At 44.3% G+C, this 10,945-nt stretch overlaps 1 protein-coding gene across 1 annotated transcript; it reads left to right on the plus strand.

Moving 5' to 3' along the window:
• Nucleotides 1–1,069: 1,069 nt before the first annotated feature.
• On the plus strand, nucleotides 1,070–5,926 carry LOC109217219. Its single transcript, XM_019381446.1, has 4 exons — nucleotides 1,070–1,442; nucleotides 2,871–2,971; nucleotides 3,977–5,564; nucleotides 5,631–5,926. Exons 1-4 carry the CDS (start codon nucleotides 1,070–1,072, stop codon nucleotides 5,924–5,926), a joined length of 2,358 nt encoding a protein of 785 aa, XP_019236991.1.
• The last annotated feature ends 5,019 nt before the right edge of the window (nucleotides 5,927–10,945 follow it).

Raw genomic sequence — 10,945 nt, forward strand, 5'->3', positions numbered from 1 at the left:
CGGGAATTTGGCCAATGGATTCTGTACCTTCTACTTTTTGTACCGACATTACAGGAATCCCCGTGGTTTTGAGACGCCAGATACTGGTCTTACTCACGCAGGAAATCAAGACAAGTGGGAAGCTCGGAGAGGGTTAGCTTTTATAACGGCGTTCCTGGGTATTTTTGTCTGCCCCAGAAAAGATGGGAATATAGAGCTGGGACTCGTGGGGATAACTGACTTTATGATGAAAAAGGCAAATGGGACCATAGTGTCGTTGATCTTGGCAGAAATTTACCGATCCCTGACCCTTTGCCGAGAAGGAGAAAAGTTCTTTGTAGGGTGCAATATGCTGTTACAACTATGGATGGAGGAACATCTTTGCCACCGTCCCGGATACTTGAATTGTGGAATGACTGGCCGCGAGTGCATTGAAAAACATGAAAAGCGGGTAGAGGGTTATAGGTTCCCGGAGGGTACAAAAGCATGGCATGCTCACTTGAGATCCTTGACTGCAGACAAAATCGAATGGACGTTCGGTTGGCTCTCGATAGGTGAAGTAATCTATATGTCGGCTGGGGAGTGTTTTCTGCTATTAATGGGTCTTCGGAGTATCCAGCCTTATGCTCCGTACAGAGTCCTACGTCAGTTAGGCCGATACCAGCCCATCCCACATGATGAAGATTTGAGTCGGCAGATCATTGAGTTAGAGCCAAAAGCTTCCTTTCCAGAGGAAAAAGTGCGTCGGATTTGGCATCAGTGCAGATTCTTAGAGCCTAGAACTTAAGTACGAGATCTATCTAGAGGCGAGGTGGAGCCTAGTTACACTGCTTGGTATGGTAAAAGATCCCGAGTTCATCCTGAACCCGAAAGGCCCGCAAAAAGACCCCATGTCCAACAGTTCATCGACGGAGCACAGGTGCAATGGGACTGGGTGACCAAAGAAAACGAGTACAGGGCTACTATAAGCAAGTTGGAAAGGCTAGTCATGGAGCTTTAGTTTGAAAATGGTCTGCAAGCCTCCGCAGACGAGGGGGAAAATAAAAAACTAACTCAGGAAAATGAAGCGCTCAAAACTCAGATCCGGAAGATGAAAATAGCTGCTAGAAATTCGGAAAGAAGCCGGGCGGATGAAAAACTTATAAGCGGTCTGAAAACGAAAGCCCTCGAGTGTCAAGTGGACCTGGAAAAGTCTGAGGCCAGTCTAGAAAAAATCCGGGCACAATGGGCAAAGAAGGCAGAAGAGCGGGCACAGTTTGTGCAGCAAATGAAAAGGAACTATGGCGGGACAATCACCAGCCTGAGGAGAAAAGTAACTACTCTTGAGAATAAGGCAGCTATGCAGGCTAAGGACTTCAAAGCTGATAGGGAACACTGTTATGATTTGATGGCTCAGATGGAGGAAGAAATACAACACTTGCAAAATCAACACCTTCACGACTCTCAAGTGTTAGAAGCCCGGAGTCAGCAGATAGGGCGATTGCTTTAGGAAAAGGGCAGGATCAGAGAGAGGGTCAGGGCCATTGCCGATCATATTGTTATGAAGTGCCAAGCATGTGAGGATATGACCCGCACCACTTTCTTCGCAGCAGTGATGACATTTGTCCGGCAAATAATAAGTGATTGGAAAGGCTCCAAGGGGATCTTGCAGATAGGCCCGTGGCGAGGCCGAATGATGCCCCGCGGGCCCCAGGAGTTTTTGAAGCATTAATGTATTCGTGATTGTTGAGTCTGTACTTTTATGCTTTTGAAGTCTGTCAGTTAAGTTCGAGTCTGTTAGTTCTTTGAGTCTGTATTTTCATCTTTTTAGAGTCTATTAGTTGCTTTTGTGTCTTGAGTTTTTCGAGTCATTGTAATAAAGTATTTGTTTTATGAAAATTGAAAATCCCAAAATATTTTTGTTATTTATTTTTCATTTATATCCCCCAAGAACTACGCTTGGTTTGATTCATGCGGGGTCATGATACGTAGGCAATCTCCATAGGATTCGACTGTAACCAAATGAAAAAAAAGAAGAAAAGAAGGAAAAAGAGGAAAAACAAGAGAGAAAAAGCAAAGAAAAAGAGAGAAAATAAGAAACCGAGAGAAGGAAACAACGGCAAAACAAGAGGGAGGAATGAGAGGATAAAAACAAAGAGAAAGCAAAGGCAGGAATGAAAAAAGAAACGAAGGAAAAGAAAGGAAAAAGAAACAAATGGAAATAAGGGAAGCCGGGATGATGCACGCAACCGACCAAAGGCATAATAGAAACGGTTAACTACTTAGGTGTACTCATGCCCCAAAATGTGCGGTTACCAATCTGTTAAAACCCTAATCACTAACAAAGTTGTTGTTGATGTATTGAGTCCAGGCAGGTGGTTAGTTGATTGGCATTCTGGCAACTCATTCATACAACACCCGGTCAAAAGAAAAGTTGAACATGGCCAACCAAGAACTAGAGGCGAGTATTGTCGACCTGTCAAAAGAGGTGAAAGAATTGGATGTTAATGCGATAAAAGAAGAGATGTATAAGCTGAAGCAGCAAATGGCTAAAATGTACCAGGCCTGGGCAAAGGGGCATCCACCACCGGTTTATCCCGCCAACCCTGCTTATATCCCACCATTGGCTCAACCTCAGGATCCTCCTACTGTGAATTCATCCCCATCCTTTCCCACCTACCAACAATGCTATGGCACTACCTCCCAAACACCACCAGCTCCACCACCAAAACAAGTCCCATACCCTCCTCCACCAATCACTCCTATTTTTGTGGCACCTCCACCTACTGCATTACACCGATCTTCCAGTGAGCCTCTGTTCCAGACTCATGACAACCATTATTATCCCTCAGAACCTACCTTCAAAGCGCCGGAACCATGTTCTTACATTCTTCATTTTGATCTCTAGGCAGAAACTGAGAAGCCACCTAAGAATCCCGAGCAGGAGGAGATGATTAGGAAAGTCAAGAGCTTGGAACAATCACTTAGGAATATGCAGGGGCTAGGCGGTCAAGTAAGCGTGGCATATAAAGATCTGTGTCTGTTCCCAGATGTTCAACTACCAGCAGGGTTTAAGATGCCCAAGTTTGATTTATACGACGGGCATGGTGATCCAGTGGCACACCTGAGAGGTTTTTGTAGCAAGATGAGAGGAGCAGGCGGGAGAGATGAATTACTGATGGCGTATTTCAGTCAAAGTTTAAGTGGCTCAGCTTTGGAATGGTACACACGACAAGATCATGGTCGGTGGTACACATGGGACGACCTAGCCCAAGCATTCGCCTGCCATTTTCAGTATAATCTCGAAATTGTCCCAGACCGTCTGTCATTGACGAAAATTGAGAAAAAGCCTGGGGAGAGTTTCAGAGAATATGGCTTCCGTTTTAGAGAGCAAGCAGCGAGGGTTGACCCTCCAATAAAAGAGAGTGAAATAATTATTTCTTGCAGGCCTTAGAGCCCACTTATTTTGGTCACTTGGTGTCAGCGGTAGGGAAATCCTTTGACGAAGGGTAAAAATGGGAAGCATGGTAGAGGAAGGACTCAAATCTAACAAAATCATGAGTTATTCAGCAATCAAGGCGACCACCCAGGCCATCCAAAACGGCACTGGGGGTGTATTGGGAAAGAAGAAGAAAGAGGACGTTGCAACAATTGAGTCAAGAACTTGGTCAGGGGGCCCATCACCTTAGTATAACCAACCTCGACCCCACCACCAACCTTACCCCCACACTCCATATAGCCCACCACAACACTACTACCCACCGCCAGATCCCCACTTCTCTGTCCATCATGCTCAGACATACACTCAACCTCCGGCCCACGCACAATGGCATGCGCCAACCCACAGAACACCTACCCAGCTCCACAAAATACCTATCCACCCCCAAGAGCCTACAGAAATCCCCCTGGAGCAGGTTTCCGATCAAATCAAACCTTCAAGAATGAGAGGGTGCAGAAGCCAAAGACTTTTACCCCATTGGGAGAATCATATACTAGTCTATTCCACTGGTTGAGACAGTTGGGTATGCTGAATCCGATCGAGCCTAAGTTGCCAAATCCCCCTCCGAGAAACCTTGACCACTCGGTGAGTTGTGAATATTGTTCAGGAGCTCCGGGGCATGACACAGAGAAATGCTGGAAGTTGAAAACAGCTATTCAAGAGCTCATCGATACCAATCGGATCGAGGTCCAAGGCCCAGAGGCACCTAAAATCAATCAGAATCCGTTGCCGGCCAATCATGAGACCAATATGATCGAGGTGATACACAAAGGGGGAGAGCCTAAGAAACCCTCACAGATAGTAATGATGATTCGTTCCAGTGAAGTCAAGCCAAGTGAAAAGTCAACCAGTGGAAAACCAGTGATCCAGTTGAAAGGGACAGACAATAAACCATCTGTGGTAGTCGAGAAGGGGTCGTCGAGTATTGTTGCAGTGAAACCAGAGAAAGTTAAAGTGGTGGTACCAGGGATAACAAATACGCCTGTTGTAGTCGTGGAGGGTGCTCGCATAGAGCCTGTCATTATAAAATCGGTAACTCAGCTGCCAATAGTCAACAGCAAGGCTGTTCCTTGGAATTATAAACGAGTGGCAGTGACGTATAAAGGGAAAGAAGTTAGAGAAGAAGTTTGTGAAGCCCATGGTTTGACTCGTTCGAGGAGATGCTTTGCCCCCGAAGAGTTAAGAAAAGCAAGGATCCCCAAGGACAACCCGGTATTGGTAAAGAAAGCTGTGAATGAAGAGGAAGCGGAAGAGTTCTTGAGGAAAATGAAAGTGCAGGACTATTCTATTGTAGAGCAGTTGAGGAAAATGCCTGCTCAGATCTCATTGCTCTCATTGCTAATCCATTCAGATGAGCACCGTCGAGCGCTGATGAAAATCTTAAATGAGGACCATGTTCCCGACAAGATGTCAGTAAACCACTTGGAAAAGATAGCAAACAAGATATTTGAGGTAAACAAAGTTACTTTTTCCGATGATGAGTTGCCCGTGGAGGGTACTGAGCATAATAGGGCCCTTTATCTTACGGTGAAGTACGAAGATTCCGTGGTTACCCGGGTACTAATTGATAATGGGTCCAGCGCAAATATTTGCCCTCTCTCCACCTTGGAAAAATTGAAAGTGGACAATGAAAGAATTCACAAGAATAGTATTTGTGTTCGGGGGTCCTACGGCGGAGGGAAAGATTCAGTCGGGGACATAGTGCTGGAGCTGACAATAGGGCCAGTTGAATTTACTATGGAATTTCAGGTGCTGGATGTGGCGGTTTCTTACAATCTTCTGCTAGGACGACCCTGGATTCATGCCGCCAAAGAAGTGTCATCTACCCTGCACCAGATGGTTAAATTTGAATGGGACAAACAGGAAGTTGTGGTGCACGACGAGGATAATCTGTGTGCCCTGAGTGATGCCATTGTACTTTTCATCAAAGTTGAAGACGATAAGGGTCCGTGGGTCTATCAGGTCTTTGACACAGTATCAGTTGAGAAGATCCCAGAGGGGAAAAGCATTCCGGTTCCTAAAGTAACAGCCGCATCAGTCATGGTAGCCTCCAAAATGTTAAAGAATGGTTTTGTACCTGGAAAGGGTTTGGGTGCGTCTCTGCAAGGTATCGTACAGCTGGTGTCTCTCCCCAAGAACTTAGATACTTTTGGTTTGGGGTTCAAGCCTACAGCTGCAGACATAAGGCGAGCCAGAAAGTTGAAACAGAGGGCATGGGTTCTTCCAAAGCCTGTCCGACGTCTCTCGCGATCCTTTGTCAGGCCTGGTACCAAGAAGCGCCTAGTAACAACAATGCCCGGTTCTGTGGTTGGTCCTGATAAGGAGTTGCTTGAAAATTTGTTCGACGATGTGAATATGGTAGAAGCCGGAGAGGGTTCGAGCAAGGCGGATGTGCAATTTGTGGGGCCCAGTGCAAAGATCAACAATTGGGAAGCTACTCCTCTTCCTACTCGGAGAGAGTTTTGGTAGTGGGCTTTGATTTTCTTTTAGTTGTCTGGATTATTCCAGGGTTGTAATTCAGATTCTATGTTCCGTCCTTTTGGATGTATTAAACCTTGTTATCTTTAATTTCAATGAAATGCAATTTCCGTCTTCTTCATTCCTGATAATTTTATTTTTCTTTTCTTCCTTGTACAGTTCTTTTTATGCTGGTTTCAATGACATGACATGCATGAGGAATCTTCGGCCCAGTCTTAAAAGCCAATCAAATTCTGAAATAATAATACAAGAAATTGAGTGTGATGATGAACTGGAATATGATGATGATGAGGCCTTTGAAGAAATTAGCAAAGAATTAAGCCATTTTGAAGAAAAACCCAAGCCTAACTTGAATGATACAGAAGCAATCAATCTAGGGGATCAAGATAATGTCCGGGAAACTAAAATAAGTGTCCATCTTGAACCACAACTCAGGGAGGAGATAATCAAAGCATTGTTTGTATACAAAGATATTTTTGCATGGTCATATGACGACATGCCGGGTCTAAGCACTGATTTAGTGGTCCACAAATTGCTCACTGACCCGGCATTCCCTCCCGTCAAGCAGAAAATGAGGAAATTTAAAACTGATATAAGTGTAAAGATCAAAGAAGAGGTCACCAAGCAGTTTGATGCAAAAGTCATTCGGGTCACGCGGTATCCCACCTGGTTAGCCAACGTTGTGCCTGTGCCAAAAAAGGATGGAAAGACTAGGCTGTGAGTTGATTACCGTGATCTCAACAAGGCGAGTCCAAAGGACAACTTCCCACTGCCAAACATCCATATATTGATTGATAATTGTGCCAAACATGAGATTGGTTCTTTTGTGGATTGTTATGCGGGCTATCACCAGATCTTAATGGATGAGGAAGAAGCAGAAAAGATGGCATCCATCACGCCATGGGGAACGTACTGCTATCAGGTCATGCCTTTCGGTTTGAAAAATGCTGGGGCAACCTACATGAGGGAAATGACAACCATATTCCACGACATGATACACAGGGAGATCGAGGTCTATGTGGATGATGTAAATGTAAAGTCCAGGAGGCAGTCTGACCACGTCAAGGATCTGAGAAAGTTCTTCCAAAGGCTTCGCAGGTACAATCTTAAGCACAATCCTGCAAAGTGCACTTTCAGTGTTCCATCTGGAAAATTATTGGGATTCATACTCAGCCGTCGAGGTATTGAGTTGGACCCATCAAAAATCAAAGCTATTCGAGAATTGCCACCTCCAAGGAACAAGACCGAGGCAATGAGTTTGTTAGGGAGGCTGAATTACATCAGCAGGTTCATTGCTCAGCTTACGACAACGTGCGAGCCTATCTTCAAGCTGTTAAAGAAGGATGCTGCGGTCAAGTGGACAGACGAGTGTCAAGAGGCTTTTGATAAGATAAAGGGGTATTTGTCAAACCTACCGGTATTGGTCCCGCCAGAACCAGGGAGGCCTTTGATTCTGTATTTGACAGTTTTGGACATTCGTTTGGTTGTGTGTTGGGTCAGCATGACATCACCGGCAGGAAAGAGCAGGCCATATATTATCTTAGAAAGAAGTTCACATCTTACAAGGTTAAGTATATTCAGCTTGAGAGGACGTGTTGCGCCCTGATTTGGGTAGCACAGAAGTTGAAAGATTACTTGTCATATTATACTACTTAACTCATCTCTCGGTTGGATCCGTTGAAGTATATCTTTCAGAAGCCTATGCCTACAGGAAGGCTCGCAAAGTGGCAGATCTTGCTCACAGAATTTGACATTGTCTATGTGACCCAGACTGCGATGAAAGCACAAGCGTTGGCTGACCATTTGGCTGAGAACCCAGTAGATAAAGAATATGAACCTTTGAGGACATACTTCCCTGATGAAGAGGTAATGCATGTTGATGAGTTGGAACAAGTTGAGAAGCTAGGATGGAAACTTTTCCTTGATGGGGCTGCTAATATGAAAGGCGTTGGGATAGGAGCGGTACTCATTTCTGAAACAGGGCAACACTACCCTGTCACGGCTCAGCTTCGTTTCTATTGTACTAATAACATGGCCGAGTATGAGGCATGTATCTTGAGTTTGAGGTTAGCTGTAGATATGTGTGTCCAGGAAGTCTTGGTCACGGGTGACTCGGACCTTCTGGTACACCAGTTTCAAGGAGAATGGGAAACGCGGGATTTGAAGCTTATACCGTACCGATAATGTTTGCATGATCTTTGTCAACGGTTTCAATCAATAGAGTTCAGGCCCATTCCAAGGATTCATAATGAGGTTGCTGATGCTTTGGCTACTTTGGCGTCAATGTTGCATCATCCAGATAAGGCTTATGTGGACCCTTTGCAGATTGAGGTCCGCGATCAGCATGCTTATTATAATGTGGTGGAAGAGGAACTTGATGGTGAGCCGTGGTTTCATGATATCAAGGAATATATCAGGATGGGGGTGTATCCGGTACATGCCACAGGTGATCAAAAGAGAACAATTCGACGGTTGGCAAGTGGATTTTTCTTCAGTGGAGGGGTATTGTACAAAAGAACTCCAGATCTTGGGTTGTTGAGATGCATAGATGCTAGACAGGCCACATCTGTTATGACTGAAGTACATTTAGGAGTTTGTGGACCGCATATGAGTAGGTACGTGTTAGCAAAGAAGATTCTCCGAGCAGGTTATTATTGGCTTACAATGGAGCGAGATTGTATCAGTTTTGTGCGCAAATGTCATTAGTGTCAAGTGCATGGAGATTTGATTCACTCTCCGCCATCGGAATTGCACACAATATCTGCACCATGGCCTTTCGTTGCGTGGGGCATGGATGTCATTGGGCCAATCGAGCCAGTAGCATCAAATGGGCACAGGTTTATTCTGGTGGCCAATGACATCCATGCCCCACGCAACGAAAGGCCATGGTGCGGACATTGTGTGCAATTCCGATGGTGGAGAGTGAATCAAATCTCCATGCACTTGACACTTGGCCATTGACTATTTCACCAAGTGGGTTGAGGCCAAAACGTTCAAGTCTGTAACAAAGAAAGCGGTGGTCGATTTTGTGCACTCAAATATCATTTGTCGGTTTGGGATACCAAAGGTGATCATTACAGACAATGGGGCTAATCTCAATAGTCATCTGATGAAAGAGGTATGTCAGCAGTTCAGGATTACACATCGTAATTCCTCCCCTTACCGCCCCAAGGCAAACGGAGCAGTTGAGGCGGCCAACAAGAATATAAAGAAGATACTCCGGAAAATGGTGGAGGGTTCTAGATAGTGGCATGAAAAGCTGCCTTTTGCATTGCTGGGATATCGTACTATTGTTCGTACTTCAGTAGGGGCGACTCCTTATTTGTTGGTGTATGGTACCGAAGCAGTGATACCCGCAGAAGTGGAAATCCCATCCCTTCGGATTGTCGCAGAAGTCGAAATTGATGATAATCAATGGGTCAAGACCCGTTTGGAACAATTGAGTTTGATCGATGAGAAAAGATTGGCAGCAGTGTGTCATGGCCAGTTGTATCCACGGAGAATGGCAAGAGCATATAATAAGAAGGTGCGTCCGCGAAAGTTCAAAGTGGGTCAGCAAGTGTTGAGACGTATTCTTCCACATCAAGCTGAGGCCAAAGGCAAGTTCGCCCCAAATTGGTAGGGGTCGTTCATCGTGACGAGGGTGTTGTCCAATGGTGCTTTATATTAACAGATATAGAAGGCAAGTGTGTAGAAATGGCCATCAATTCCGATGCGGTCAAGAGATATTATGTATGATTTTCTTTGATTTGCTTTGTATTTGTTTGTACTCGACATGTTTTGGAGATTGGAATGACGAAGGCATTTTGTTCTGCTATCTAAACAGTTTATCCTTTGTTACCCCCTTTGAGCCTTATTGATTTTCTTTCATACCCCTCTTTCGGAATCCGTAGCAAGGATCAGAAGTACAAGCGTGAAGGATAAGTAAAGGAAAAGAGAGAAAAGAAAAGAAAAAAAAGAGAGAGAAGAAAAAAAAAAGAAAAAAGAAGAGAAAAAGGAAAAGGAAAAAATGACAAAACAAAGAAAAGGCAAAAGGAAGAAAGAAAAGAAAAGAAGAGAAAATGGAAGAAAAAGAAAGGAAAAATCACAACAACAAAGTAATTTCTATGACATGAACTACGTTCGACCTGATTCCTTTTAAGGATACGTAGGCAGCCTCACGGTTCGGTTCCATCAAAATAAAGATCCAAAAGTCCCCAAGCAAGAAATTGGGGCAGAAGTTGCGGTTGTTGTAAGAAATCTGATTCCAAAAGTTGTAATTTTAAACCCATTTGAATTGTTTTGAGCCTTTAATACCATTTCTTTCTAACCCTATCCAAAAGCCCACATTACGGTCCAAAGAAAGACTTTCTGATCAGTCTTCAAGAAATGCCAAGTCGAGCAAGAAGAGGTGATTCATATCAGGGGCAACATTCCGGTCCAAGAAGGAAAGTAATGAAAAATGAGAGAGTCTTATTGGTGAAAACCCTCACGGGCACCGTAAGGTAACGGGAGTTGAGAGAAATCGAAATGAGAGAGTCTTATCGGTGAAAACCCTCACGGGCACCTTAAGACGAAAGTGAGTTGAGAAGTGAACAAATGGGAGAGGTCTGTGGGTGAAAACCGTTCAGGACACCGTAGGATGGACAAGGTTAGGGTTTGGGTGAAGAAATCAGGTTATGGAATTCTGGGGCAACAAAGTATGGCAACTGAAAGTTGATTGGTTGGACGGATTGGGCCGATTAGTCCGAAATGCATGTCATGATCAATGGTACCAGCTGTTCCACTCAGATAAGTCTCTTTCCCCTTTTCCTTTTTAGCAAGTCGTCTGGTTTTGGATTTTCTTTATCCTTAACTCTCAAGGTCATTGCATTTAATTTCTTTTGGGGTTTGTTTCTCTAAGATGTTTCAATGTCAGTTTTGTTCAAAGCAAATAAGAAAGGATTTCAAAGCTCACTACCAGCTTCCAAAATTGCAAAGCAAAGTGTGGCCAGAACATACCAAAGATAGCATGATGCAAAGTGGGATACA

The sequence above is a fragment of the Nicotiana attenuata genome, unplaced genomic scaffold (genome assembly GCF_001879085.1).
Source record: "Nicotiana attenuata strain UT unplaced genomic scaffold, NIATTr2, whole genome shotgun sequence".
NCBI classification, from domain to species: Eukaryota; Viridiplantae; Streptophyta; class Magnoliopsida; order Solanales; family Solanaceae; genus Nicotiana; species Nicotiana attenuata.